The sequence below is a fragment of the Capronia epimyces genome (assembly GCF_000585565.1).
Source record: "Capronia epimyces CBS 606.96 chromosome Unknown aczIQ-supercont1.11, whole genome shotgun sequence".
NCBI classification, from domain to species: Eukaryota; Fungi; Ascomycota; class Eurotiomycetes; order Chaetothyriales; family Herpotrichiellaceae; genus Capronia; species Capronia epimyces.
Genome location: NW_006912914.1, coordinates 161,648 through 175,422, shown reverse-complemented (window position 1 = coordinate 175,422; position 13,775 = coordinate 161,648). Strand labels below are relative to the sequence as shown.

The 13,775-nt window shown below is 54.2% G+C and overlaps 5 protein-coding genes across 5 annotated transcripts; 2 read left to right on the top strand and 3 right to left on the bottom strand.

The window, feature by feature from the left end:
- Window positions 1-230: 230 nt before the first annotated feature.
- A1O3_10100 (uncharacterized protein) lies at window positions 231-1,417 on the bottom strand (the record flags this gene model as incomplete). The annotated part of the gene is made up of 3 exons (XM_007740191.1): window positions 231-889; window positions 970-1,132; window positions 1,190-1,417. The coding sequence occupies 3 exons, from the start codon at window positions 1,415-1,417 to the stop codon at window positions 231-233; spliced, it is 1,050 nt and encodes a 349-aa protein (XP_007738381.1).
- Window positions 1,418-2,527: 1,110 nt separating this feature from the next.
- Window positions 2,528-4,102, top strand: A1O3_10099 (uncharacterized protein; the record flags this gene model as incomplete). The annotated part of the gene is made up of 1 exon (XM_007740190.1): window positions 2,528-4,102. The coding sequence occupies one exon, from the start codon at window positions 2,528-2,530 to the stop codon at window positions 4,100-4,102; it is 1,575 nt and encodes a 524-aa protein (XP_007738380.1).
- Window positions 4,103-5,986: 1,884 nt separating this feature from the next.
- Window positions 5,987-9,214, bottom strand: A1O3_10098 (uncharacterized protein; the record flags this gene model as incomplete). The annotated part of the gene is made up of 1 exon (XM_007740189.1): window positions 5,987-9,214. One exon carries the CDS (start codon window positions 9,212-9,214, stop codon window positions 5,987-5,989), a length of 3,228 nt encoding a protein of 1,075 aa, XP_007738379.1.
- A 1,402-nt stretch (window positions 9,215-10,616) lies between these two features.
- Window positions 10,617-12,375, top strand: A1O3_10097 (manganese transporter; the record flags this gene model as incomplete). The annotated part of the gene is made up of 2 exons (XM_007740188.1): window positions 10,617-11,270; window positions 11,326-12,375. The coding sequence occupies 2 exons, from the start codon at window positions 10,617-10,619 to the stop codon at window positions 12,373-12,375; spliced, it is 1,704 nt and encodes a 567-aa protein (XP_007738378.1).
- Window positions 12,376-12,518: 143 nt separating this feature from the next.
- Window positions 12,519-13,328, bottom strand: A1O3_10096 (uncharacterized protein; the record flags this gene model as incomplete). Its single annotated transcript, XM_007740187.1, has 2 exons — window positions 12,519-12,662; window positions 12,750-13,328. The coding sequence occupies 2 exons, from the start codon at window positions 13,326-13,328 to the stop codon at window positions 12,519-12,521; spliced, it is 723 nt and encodes a 240-aa protein (XP_007738377.1).
- Between the last annotated feature and the right edge of the window lie 447 nt (window positions 13,329-13,775).

Below are 13,775 nucleotides of genomic sequence, written 5' to 3'. Positions count from 1 at the left end.
CATTTTTCACCCAGTCTTTTCGTCGCCAATAGTAACCCGAACAAAATATCCGTACTGCTACCACCCCTACAGTCCGGTAGCGGCAGCGGCAGGGAGCTTGAAAGGATGGCTCAGCACCCCAAGACAGGTTTCTTCCATCTTACATCTGAAACCCCATGCCACCGTACCAATTACCAATGCTCTCTCTCTCTCTCTCTTTCCCCCTCGCCCCGCGTATCTGTCCCTAGTCTCTAGTACGTCCCGGCCCCCTTCGCCAGCTGAGCCCTCCAAAGCACGTACTCGCCCGATGTCATGATCGGATACCTCATTGGATTGTCCGCAGACACGCAGGTCGGCACCGCCTCCAGCTTCTTGGTCCGGTCGAAGCCGTAAAAGAAAGGGATGGAATATCGCTCGCGCCCGCTCTTGTTGATGACCCGGTGCACGGTAGAGACAAAGAAGTCGTTCGTCTGCCGCATGAAGCAGTCTGCGATGTTGACCACAAACGACCCCGGAACCGGCTTTGCCCGAATCCACTGCCCACTCTTGCTCAGAACCTCCAGTCCGCCGCTATCGTCCTGGGTGACAATGGTGAAGCATTCGAAGTCGGTATGAGCTCCGATTCCGTTCTGGTCGTCCACCGACGCCTCCTGCTGTGGATAGTGGAGGATCCTCATCGCGGCATCGGGCTTCTTGATATAATCGTCAAAGGCGTCTTCCGGCAGGTGCAGTGCCAGCGCAAATATGCGGCTCATCTTGCGGGCAAACATCAGCAGGGCGGTGTGGTACTGGTACATACCCTCCCGGAACCCGGGCAGGTCAGAGGGCCAGACGCTGTTGCCCTCGTCGTCAGAGGTCGACCAGGGATCTTCTTTGGCGGCATAGCCGAAATTGAATGCTTCCATCAGATCTGCAGGGCCGCTTTGCGTCAGTAACTTGCAGTGCTCTTCTCTTTCGTGTGGTGGGTATCATGTCTCAGTGAGTGCTTACCCTTCTTTTTGGCGCCGCTCCTGCTGTTCGTCTCCATGGGGAAGTATCCAAAGTACTCGTCTGGGACATTCGCGGTGTCAAGCTCCAGTTTCTTTTCGACTGGCTGTGCAAAAAAGCGCTTGGCTTGATGGAAGGCTTCTTCTGAGTATTTAGGATCGACTCCCTGAACTAGTCAGCCATTCTTATCGCTTCCCCTAAAACCAAGACGAGATCGTCATACGTGGTTGATCGCGTAAAAGAATCCAATTCGGTGGCATGCCTCTCGAATCTGTTCCGCTACCGCCTTCCGCACTTGGATGTCCTCACTATAGATTCCCGCCACATCGATGATGGGGATCTCGTCTGCCTCCACCGAAGAATTCGATTTCACCTCCAAGACTTGGCCGTTCTGCAGTCGCAGGGGCGTGGTTGTGGTTGTGGCTGTGGTTGTGGTGTCGGTCTCGAGCATGGTGGTGGCCATGATCCTTGTGCCACTGGGTCCAGATCCTCTTTTCGACGCCTACAAATGTCCACGGGACTTGGTATGCCAGAGCCTGAGAGATTTGGTGTGCTCTGCTCTGCTGGTCGGCAAGATGGAACTTACTCTGTAGACTACTTAATTACGAGAAGGACGAGGGTACTCGGTATCCATACAGTAGTATATAATAGAGCAGTAATGGGTCCGCCCTTACACCCTAGGAGTTCGCCGACACCCCGGTTTATCACAATATGCGGACGTACCGGTATTGAGCGCCGCCAGAGTAGGTACGTACCTACCTAAAGGACCTTATCTTAGGGCACCCGTTCAAGCTAGCGCCTTGCTGCTTTACTCGGACGTCAGGTGACCTGGCTCAACTTCGGCTCAGCCTTAGGCCGCTGCTCGCTACCTTATCCTTATCCCTCTTATCATCGGTGCCCAAACTTGAATACATGTATTACTCCGTAGGCAAGTCAAGCCACGGAACACCGAGGATGAGTGAATCGCTGTTTGCCAACAACAGTCAAAAAGACTTTGTTGGATGCGCCTTCGGCAAGCTTCTCGAGACGAACGAGCCCGGTATCAACTGCTGTTCCCGCTGCCTTGATAACGACATCTTCTAGAGCCTCCAGGTTGAATTTCCGAGTGCGCTCTTGACGCCTATGAGGTTCGTTCCACAGCCAGCGTCCTGCGCTGGGGAGAAAGGATCCGGGGCAAGATAACGACTGAACAAACTTCGTTGCCATGTAAGAAAGATGTTTCTCATCGGCTTGATAGCTAACGCGCGGCTTCTTCCAAATACCATTCGGACAGATTAGCCAGAGGAGAAAATAGGTCAAGTTCAAATCTCTTCAGTCGAGTGGTGTGAGACAAGGAGGAGGTCTGGGTGATTGGAATATGTATGATCTTGGCGGTGGCAGAACTCAAGCATACCAGGTACCTAGTTAGGCACCAGGTATGTATACCTAGGTACCTGGTACATATTACCTGGCACCTAGCCTGGTACATCCTCGAAATCCAACCACTGCCCCTCGACGTCTCGTCTTCTGAACTTCAAGTTCGACCGCACAGATTCTTCCACTCCATTCCTCAACCGTCGCAATGCTTCATACCGTCTACGACATTAATCCGGCTCGTCTAAACTCGATCATCCCCGCTCTCCAGCGGATGGCTGACGATCCGGCCTTTGAAGAATACCGAGAGCGCCGCTTCGAACGAGATGACCCACCCACGCCTGATTCGTCACGCAGCATCACGAGAGAATCAACGCCTGGCCCACTACCCCAAACCCAGGGCGACATCGATCTCGCCGAACTTCTTCGCCAGCCGTTGAGCGCCGATGAGATCGACAAAGCCCAATACAGGATGATGGGATTTGGGGGACACAGTCGGTACCTTGACGAAGTGCGTCAAGAGAGGGAGCGGATCGATAGAGCATGGGGGGCACGGGATGAAAATTATGTGCCGCTTTATCGTGGACCCGACCTGATGGGGCGTGCAGGACTACAGAGGCAAAATGTTATGATCCGACATAGCATCAAAAAGCGATGGCAACAGCTGGGAGTCTGGGATCCCAAATGGGGAGTTCCAACCGGGGCATTTCGCGAATTTGGAGGGTTTGTGAAGGATGATGAGCCTAACTCCTGGCCGTGGTGGCATTCACGAGATGGGGAATTGCTTGAACGCCGTGCGATTCGACGATATCTTCAGAAGAAGGCCTGCGGACACGAAACCCCCACCCCACAACCCTTCGAAGTCGATGGTACAGCTGATGAGTCCCCGATTACGAGTCGGCCTTGGTTCATGTGGGCGCTGGAGGTTGCAGTGGAAGAGACGAGACTGGAGCGCGACGTAAATAGAGAGGGGACTTATAATGCAGCACGGGCGAATGTGAAGGCTCAATGGAAAGAGAAAGGATACTGGAAAGACAGCTGGACTAACAATCTGCCCGGAGAACATGTCTGGAGAGACTTGCCGGGATGGAAATGGAGACATGAGTCCCCGTCCCCAGAACCTCCGGATCCAAATGACATGGAGTTCACCCCGTCCGAGGTTGATGTGATGGAAGCGATACGCCCTCCTACACCCCCATCCCCACCGCCGCCGTCGTTATATGTAAACCGAACTCCATCCCCCGGGGCTCACCCTGTCCTGTTTCTCTGGTGGGAAAGCCGTCAAAACCGCCCTCCCGCGTCTCTAACTACGGACGATGGTGGTGATGATGAGGACAGCAGACCAGGAGCTGCAGCAGAACTTACGAGTGAGAAGTCTGCACAGCGGTTAATAGAGGACAACGCCGACATAACTCCTCGCGCGGCACAGAGCCGAGCCTCGACCCGTGCAACTTCACGTAAGCAGCAGCGTCAGCCGACCACGCGTCATCCTCAGACACGTTTGAATGGCCGCACAACTTGTTCGGCGGCCCTGGTGGACGTTCCCTCTCCAGCTGCCAGGAAAACCAGGCAAAGCCGAAAAGCAACTAGAGTTCCGATCTCGCCTTCAAGGATCTCTAAGCCATCTTCACCCCGTCGCAGCCTCCGGATCGCAGAGAGAGAAGGGCGCTTAAAAGGTGTTGGTGCCCCATCTGAAGCTATGGAAGTTATGAACAAAGACGATGAGGCGCCGCAGCCACAGCTGAACCAGCACTGCTGGTCAAGGAGATCTCAACGAGGATGACAAGAAGGAAGATGGACCGCACCAAAGAAAGACATCCTCCAACATCGTCGAAACCGCAAGGTGTTGCAAAACGGAGGGGCCGTTCAAGACGTTTGAAGACTTGAAAGGGAGATTTGTCAGGCGTGATTCTTGGGGGGGAGGAGGGTGCACAGTCTCGACATGTCATGGAACCTTGAAAACACTCAGGTTCGTAGGGATCTCAGGGAGTCAATGACGGGAGATACAGTCAGACCCCGGGGAAGCAGACCACCCGGGCACAATATTCTGGCACAGACAGCTGGCTGGGGATGATCTCTCAGTAGCCAGCCACTCGAAGAATACAAGTAGAGCTTCGATGGATTGCAGCCCTTGGAAAATCGCTGAAATCCCTGGCTATCGTTGCATTATGTACTACTAATGTCTGGATGACGAGAAATCGCTTGAAATATAATTCCTTCCCATCAGTCATTTATCTCGACACCCATGAACCATTCATGTTCCACTGCCGTGCCGTGATTCCTTTTTCCGGATTGAAATTTGCCATTTTTCCAATGGTCCCTTGAAACCCTCGTCGACGATTCCATCCTGCTACAGAGAGAACGGTTCCAGGGGGTGCTCAGCGTTGAAGCTAGGTCACACGACGCGGCAAATCTCGATCCAAGGGGTTTTCTGGGTTCCCATTGGAGATACTGGAGAAAGCCGTCGAAGGCTTCCGGATCCCCGAACTAGGATACTGTAGCTGGCGTTCCAGGACGACGGATAAGAGTTCTTCGGGTTTGCCAAGTTCCTTTTTCAAGACACCAAAAATCTCCAGGGCGTAAATGCACTGCAAAAACCAATACGTTATCGCGATCCATCATCTAAGCTTACTGTCGGGCAACGATCCAGCCTATGTTTTGGGGAACCTACAACGATGGCGAATGCGAAAATACCCGAGGATTTGTTCATGGGCCCTTCTGCGTGCGCCTGAGGGCTGCGTCACATCCAATTCCCCAATTTGCGCCGATCAGATTCCCAGCACTAATGAAACTGTACTCCGTACCTAGTCTGCGTTGCTCTGTTAAGTGTGTCGCTGTCGAGTGTGTCGCTGTCGAATACTCCAGACGTTGCTCTTAGGTTAGTAGTAAGTTAGTACGAGTGACCCAATCTAGCTTAGTCGTACTTACGCCGCATGCTAGCCACCAACCAGCTACGGGTCAGCAACGGCCACTAATCAGGCTATATTAACGCATCTGCCATCTACGAGTAGTAGTCACTGCAGTGATTCAAGCCTTATTTGGGAGACGACATCTCAAGTCCACTCATACAGAGCGAATGCGAGGTCCCTCTCTTCCTCCTGAGTCCTCTCCGATACCGTTCAAGTTCGACATGGATGGCAATAACCCTAACCCTAACCCTGCCATCCCCGAGGCCCCGGCCCGACAAGTGGCCCCCTATGAAACTCACGCCATGCCTTTACAATATGCTGAGAGAGCTCCCGAGGGCGCTTTAGCCGCTGCTCTGAAGACTTGCCTGGCCATACAAGCAGGACAGACTACTAGATTCACACAAGCAGGACAGACTACTAGACTCACTGTTCTTGCCGGCCTCGGTCCCTGGTTGCGGCCATGGAACGTACCACCGCCTCACCAAGAGTGTCTCGAAGCTGCGGCACTGCAAGGTCGTCGAAGTACTTAAAGTAGACTCTCCGCGGCCTTCGAAAAAGAAAAATGTATTACTCTCATCTGTTCATATTTCAGAGGTTCGGTCGCTCTCTCCATCAGTACGAGCCATCCTCCCATCTCGAGTGTGCGCGTAAGAAATGGTGTATTCAATGTCTATAGGGTATCATGTTGTCGCGCTGAATGTGCTTTTTTGCTGTATCAAATCATCCATCTCGAACCAGTCCTTCAATGTATTCAATCCCTAGATTCGAGCTCCCGCAATGTATTCTCGGTCGACAAATTCCGTCCCACTGTCCTCATCCGTCCGCCTTCTCTCCAACACCCAGCGACCATCGGCGTCACGCGCGTAGCTGACACTTTCTGCACCACTACTGGTCCGGCTGTGGTGACCTCTCCGTCGTTCCCCGCCAAAAGATGCTGGTGACATGGGAAGCTCTTCCTGCGACGTAAACGCCACCATGTCGTTCAACTCCTTCCGCGGCGTGTTTTGCGTCAATGTTGGCCTGTCCCCCTCCTCATCCTCCTCTTCCGATTCTGGAATTCCTGCGGGTGACGAGCGGCCCTGGATTGATGATGACTTGCGTCCATGCCCAATATCCGGATGAGCAAATGAGTGACTGGACATATGAGCCAGAGGCGAACTCGCAGGATGCCCACTCCCTAAACTGTTTATACTCGAAGAACTGCCGCCAAAGGTTCTTCCGCGGAGTTTTAGTAGTGCGCTGAAACTTATGTCGTCGTCGTCGTAGCCCGGAGAATCCAGTTCCAGGAGCTGGGCAATTCCTGGGCTTGGCAAGGAATGCGCGGAAGCAGGAACTCCGCCAGGGAGCTGTAGGGACACTACCGAATTCCTCGTACTCCACTCGCTACGTTCGGTGATGGGGGTTAGACTGGGCTCTTGGAAATTGGCCTTGCCACTGTGGCTTCGCTTGATACCATTGGAGCCGCGTTCCGCGAAATAGCCGCCATTCACGGGCTCCGAATTCCCTTTGCCGTGCGAGCGGGCGTAAAAGCCAAATTCCTGCCCGTAGAAGCCTTCGTCGTCGTTTGCCAGAGCCTCAGCATTGGCTTCGGCTATCATGGGATCGTCTTCCAGGTCGTCGTCAAATGGGAACCCATCGTCCTCCGCAATCGCAGAACTGAAGTTGTGACTGAAGCGGCTGTCATCAGATATCATCCCGTTTTGGCTGGTTTCGAGTCTAGATTGACAAGAGTCATCGGAATTCTGGCCAAAGCTGACTTTCCGGTCGAACTTCCCGTTTGCTGCCGCCTGATTTGCTGCAAAAGCCAGTGCATCATGGTAAGCAGCCAGATTTGTTTCTGTCAGACCTGTGACGTGGCCTTCGTGCATGAAGGAACTTTGGTCCACCGGCTGACAACCAGGGGAAGCTTGCGAGCCTCGTTTCGGGCCAATTCTTCCATCCAACCCATGTGACAGAATTCCGTCCGTTTGGTGACCCCAGGGGGTTACCGGCTTGACTTCTCCGTCAAAGCCTGCCGACAGTCGAGCCGCCTCAAATTTCCGAGCATTTTCAGCCGGAAGGTCTCGAATCTTGCCCGTTTCATCATCGAATATCTGTTCATCAAAAAGAGTTCCCGATGGGATGGGTTCCTCATGGTCAAATTCTCCGTCATCAAAATATAGGTCCTCGTCATCAAATACCTGCCCCTGGGGACGAGACAATTGTTGCGACCGCCGTGGATGCGCGCCTGTGGATGTGATCCCCAGACCACCGAGCATAGACACCATGCTGACATCGACCAATCCATCTTTGGGATCGACATCCAGTTGCTCATCATGAGAAGGCTCTCTTGAGTCTGCTATCCCTATGGCGAAGCCGTCATGATCCCTTGGGGTCGGCTGAGAGGCATTATTCGTGCTAGTAGGGCTGAAAGTCATTGACTGGGGCGTGAAATGAAAGCCTTGCAAGGAATCTCGTTGGATTGCATGATTCACCTCTGCAGACGGTGTCTCCTCGGCGCCGGGGGCGGCGTATCGCGCTTCCAAAGCATTACCTGCCGGAACAATAAATCCTTCATCATCGTCTAGGTCAGTATTGACACCGGGGATTTTCTCCTCCAGACCATCATCTTCCTCAAAGTCATAGTTGGCGTATTCGTCCTCATCGTCGTCGGCGTCTGGAGCAGTACTCTTTTTGGTCGCTTCATGCTGTTTGTGCTTCTCCTCGAGCAGCTTTTCCTGTGCAGAGGAGCCCGACCCACCAATCTGGAAACTAAATCGGGAAGACGTGCTTGTCATATGTTTGGGAAGTGTGGCGGGTGGTGGCACATCGAACTTCGGGGAGGGTGTCCTTTTAGGTGGCGGTGTGGGTGGAGGAGGTGACGGCTCCCCTGGAGAAGGGAGCGGCAGGTTTTCCTTATCGGACATTTCAGATGTATGATCAACGCCGGGTTGAGGTACTGTAGATGGTAGCCGTTTTGCAAAAGCCGGAACACTCTCCTGCTCCTGGTTAGAGCCATGGGGGCCGCCGAAGGCACTGATGTTGTGCAGATAACCAGTCCGCTCCGGCTGTAACGATGGCCTATCATCCTGGAAGTGTTCTTTGAACATTGGACTATGAGGTACGGGTGGTGTCCCGGTCGATGCCAGTCTCAACTTTGGAGACTCATTAACTCGACTGGGATCGGATCCATATCCGGAGTGCAAGACTGGGGAGTCCACGCTGCCGACGTCGTTCTGAGAGTACAACCGGCGAGTCCGCGGGGCGGAAAAGTCATGCACGACCTTGCCTCGGATGCTAGGGTCGAAATTGTCCGGCAGAGCGGGTACAGACAATGTCTTTATGCTTAGACTGACATCTTCTAGCTTCTGCGTCTGCGAAACTCGTCGGCGAGCCAGTAAACTCATTGGGTTCAGAAGGTTCAACCTGCTCTTTTTGCCTGCATGTCCCTTGATTGGAACAGACTCATCATGCGTAGCACGATCAAAGCTGTGGTTGCGCAGGCTTGGAGAGGAGGCATTGCCCCCTAGCCTTGTGGGTGTATCTAAAGATATTCTTTCTCGGTGATCGGCAGGGCTCGAGACGTACGAGACTGGAGAGGGTCTTGAGTGGTAAAAGCCTTGCGGATTGGCCTCTGGCCTGGTATGAGGACTGACATGGTCCACTGCATCGCTCGTGGCAGGACGAGCAGCCTCGTCAGTGGTGCGGTCTCCAGGCCGACCAGTCTCGTCCGAGGCTCGTTGAAAAGGAGTCTGGTCATTGATGAATGTTTGAGCGACGGAAGGTGAAGCGAGACGGTCGTAGGTGGGAGAGCCTAGGGCGAGATTACGAGAGGGACTGTCCGAGTCGTCGGTTCCCGATGTAGGTTCGGCGGGGCTGAGACTATCGCTGAGCCTATTGGGACGGTCAAGGAAGCGTCTGGAAAATGAAGGTGAGGTTGGCGAGACTTGGTCGGATCTGCGTCTGCGCCGTTGGAGAGGCTGATAGTGTATCTTCGTGTTGCTCATGACGGCTGGAAAGCGGAGGTCGGAGGGTTATGCTTGAGTCGAAACATCCTCCGATAGATGCTGCACGAAGGGACGATGAAACCGTCTTTGAGAAAACATGGGCTGACTGGACAACACGAGGCCTAATGGTCGTCGTTGGACGTCGAGAAAGGGTAAGATGGCGCGCAGGCGGATGCGCAAATGGCTCGACGTTGGGTCGAGTCCTCTGCCAAGGACGACCTAGGAGCAGGGAGCCTAATTTCCCCTTCTGGCCAGCAAGAGAGCCGCGTAAGGACGATAAGGAGGGAAGAGTGTCGGTTTGGCTGTTTGTTGTCCACAGATCAGGATTGAGTTGAGACGAGGATAGTGTCAAGTGCGGTGCAGTGCCTCATCATGGAGAGCTGTCGCAGCTTGTGAGATGGGACTCGGAGGCCAAGGCCAATGATGTTGGTGGAGGGGCATATCGGCACCTGTCAAACCATCTCGTGGTGGTGGTGACAGGTTGGGTTGGTGTTGATCCACTGCCACCGAAGCCGGGCTTAGGGGCTCCTTAGGCTTAGAAGCTCCCTCCCGGCTTAGGGCCTTAAGGCTGCTAGGCGCCTCCATCCTGCGAAGCATGTCAAGTCCAGGCTCTAGCCGGCCCTAATCAAGATCCTTGCAACGGCCCGATGTCTATCACACCAACTTCCTGGAGGATGGCGAGGCTCCTTCAAGATGGGTATAGATAGGTACGGACAACTTTGGTTCCGGAACAGAGTATGGAGTGCTCCTTATGGAGCCCGGTGCATCCATGTTCAGTAGTGTACAGCACACCCCTTCACCTGCGAAGGCCGATACCCATAATACATTCGTCGACCCTGCAGAGTCCTCAGTAGTGGCATGAAACATGGTCCCCTGGTAGGGTCCAGAAAACGACGAGCATGCATCTTTGCTGCCGTTGAGATGTGTCGTGGTCTGCTCATCCTCCCTGCGGGTCTCAGGAGTGTTCCCAAGATTATATTCGTGCACTCGTTCCCAGAAGATGGCTTAGACTTCTCCGCCTGCGCATCCGAACATGGTCGGCAGTGACAGCAACCAGAGGCCGGCAGCACCCAGGAGGAAATCTTAGATCAGCACACCGCAGGTACGGATTCCGAAAAAAGCACCAGCACAGTCCGACTGCTTACTTTCCGACGCTCTGTCTTCCTGCCTGCCTGCCTGAAGAAGCCAACATTCTCCTTATTCCTGCCCTGTCTTCATTTTTTCCCCCTGTGACGTTCCCCGCATGTCCATTTTCCATCCGCTCGGGAAAAACCGTGTCCCCAGTCTATGTCGGTTTGATAGCGTCCGAACTGGTAACTGACGACGACGGCCGGTTTTCCTTTATCGCATCTCCCACGAACCTCTAACCCTTGTATTCTACCAGACCCTCGCCGCCGCCATCATGAATTGTCCCTCGCGACCGGACAACATTGAGGGTCATCCAGAATGGAATCAGAATCCCCATGCGTTGAGCTCGGATCAAACAACGAGGGCTGACCTCAATGGAATCGTCAACTTGCGGGAACAGCGAGAAAGCGAGTCAAGTCGAGATATCAATGGCCACGACTCAATACAGGACATAGCAGCCAATGATCCAAAATCGCCTTGGGAGGCCAAAGAAGCAACAGCGGTCAAGGTTGATCCGATGAATCAGGAGGGCAATGCGCCCTCCCCTGCCCCTCGGCCCCTTCAACAACCCTCTCCACGCCGAACGACGAACCTCAGCTCTCCTGCGGCTCTCATGAACAAGGTCGTCATTACGCTCAAAAAGTATGCGAAATTCGTGGGCCCAGGATTCCTCGTCGCAGTCGCTTACATCGACCCGGGAAACTATGCCACCGACGTCGAGGCAGGCGCTGCCACGCGGTATCGCCATTTATTCATCATTTTAATGTCCAACTTGTTTGCCATATTTTTGCAGTCGCTCTGTATCAAGCTCGGAAGTGTCACCGGCCTGGATCTGGCCGAAAATTGCCGGAAGCATTTGCCCAAGTGGCTCACGATCATCTTGTATTTGTTCGCTGAAGCAGCTATTATTGCCACAGATATAGCGGAAGTAGGTCCAGTCCCTGGATTGTAAAGGGCATCTAGCACGCGCTAACTTGTGTTAGGTTATTGGTTCGGCCATTGCATTGAATCTTCTTCTGCACATCCCCCTCGTTGCTGGCTGTGCCATCACCTTGGTGGATGTCTTACTCCTTCTTCTTTTCTACCGACCGGACGGCTCCATTACCCGCCTGCGGTTGTTCGAATACTTCATCATGGGTCTCGTACTGGGAGTGATGGTCTGTTTCTGTGTCCAGCTCTCCTTCATCAGAGATTCCTCGCCGGGCGAGGTGTTCAAAGGCTACCTCCCCTCCTCCGCCATTGTGGAGGCCAACGGGATTTATCTCTCTTGTGGGATTATCGGTGCCACTGTCATGCCTCATTCTATCTTCCTTGGTTCAGGAGTTGTGCAGGCACGCTTGAAACACTTCGACGAGCAAAACGGTCACATTACCCCTAGGGACGAATCCGATGTTGCAGAGGAAAAGTATGTCCCGTCTATTTACGCGATTCAGGCTTGTCTCAAGTACTCTATCGTGGAGCTCGCTACGTCGCTATTCACCTTTGCTCTCTTCGTCAACTCCGCCATCCTCATTGTATCTGGCGCGTCCCTGTACCCACGGACAGAGGCCACCGAGGCTGACCTGTTTGGGATCCATGACCTGCTTAGCAAGAACCTTTCCAAAGCAGCAGGGACCATCTTTGCCCTTGCTCTTTTGCTTTCGGGCACCTCCGCAGGGATCGTGTGCACCATGGCCGGCCAGATGGTGTCTGAAGGTATGATCAACTGGACTTTGAAGCCATGGGTGCGGCGACTGGTCACCCGGTCCATCAGTATCACCCCCAGCATCATCATTGCGGCTGCGGTGGGTAAGGATGGCTTGAACCAAGCTCTCACTGCTAGCCAGGTGGTGCTTAGCGTCATTTTGCCGTTTGTGACAGCACCATTAGTCTGGTTCACATGCCGGAGCAACATCATGTCGGTGCATGATGGCCAAGAGCTGGTCAATATGCGGAATGGCTGGTTCACAACAGCGCTGGCCGTGATCATCTGGCTGGTGCTGGTGGTGATGAACGTTGCGCTGCTGGTTCTGGTGGGCCTCGGAAAGGCATAAAATTAGAGTGGTAGGAAGGAGTTGTGTGGGAATAGGCCAGGCTGGCCGCGTACATATATAGGGCGGATATGCAATATGATCCTTATTGGGAAAAGCTTGCGAGCGTCGCGGGTATAGCTACCCTTGGCCTGCTACCATGAGGCTCAGGAGGCTGTAGGCGAATTTGATATGTCATTGGCCCGGACCAGTCTTTTCTTCGCATCCTCGCTCAACTTGTCGGCTTCATGTCTTGTAGCATCGGGCAATTGGCCAAGACTCCCGAGCTTTTCAAAAAACCAGGCACGGAACTATGTGATGTCAAGTTAGCGGGAATCCGAGCACGATTGAAGCCAACATGGCTCGAAGAAGGAATGAACGTGTGGGTGCCGACTTACCCCATCGAAGGGCGTGCCTTGACCATCCGTCGGCTCACAGATGAAAACAAAGTAGATCAGAGTGAAAGTGATCAGGGTCTGCTGCAGGATCTTGATGCTCTTATTCCAGGTCGGTCGAGCCCACTTCAGGGCGGCGCGGCGGCGGTACGTCTTCTCCAAATGGAACTGGTACTTGGGATCGAGGTTGCGGAAGTCGGGCGGCCACTGCTTGCGCGCGCGGTAGGGGTTGTTGTTGGCCTGGATCGGAGCCGGCTTGTATGTCGGCGTCGGCCGCCAGCCAAACATCCATTTCACCCACGTCCAGGGCGTCAAGCGGACGCCGGGGATCTCGGTCACCGGGGGCCGGCGGGCCTGCGGGTAAGCGTAGTGAGGGCGGCCGGCGGGAAGGGCGTGCGGTTCGCGACGAAGGCTTGATGACGACGACGTGGACGATGAAGACGACGACGACGACGACGAAGCGGCCGGCGATGCCTGGGGTTTGGGAAGTGGCCGGGTGAAATTGGCTGGGGAGTATGTCGAGGCAGAGGCCGAGGCCGCCGTGCTGTGCGAAGAGGAGAGGCGGGTTGAGCCCCAGATCATCGAGGGCGGTACATGCGCACGGCGGCAGTGCTGCATGAAGAGGAGAGCCTGCGAGGCTCGTGCAGAGCCTGAGGCGGCCATAGAATGGAATTGCTATGGACGCTGTCTGTGTCTGTGGTCTGTGGTGTGTGGTGAGGGTTGTATTGCTGAAGTCGAGCAAGTGTGAAAGAAGTGAGCGCAGTTTGCGGAACCTGGAGCTGGAGCTGGAGTGACAGTATTAGGTAAGCCGGCCGGGAAAACAGTTTTTCCGGCCGTCGACGGCTTTGTACACGCGCACCAAGGTCATATCTCGTAGTCCCTGTACAGTACATTCGTACACTGCCAACATGGCTGCAGATGACAGTGGCACGAAGGCTGGCTGCAGGGAGAGGCAGGTTCCCACAACTGCAGGATGTATGTGCAGGAGCGTCGACGGGACCGAGAGGTTCCTAAAACTACGAAATACAG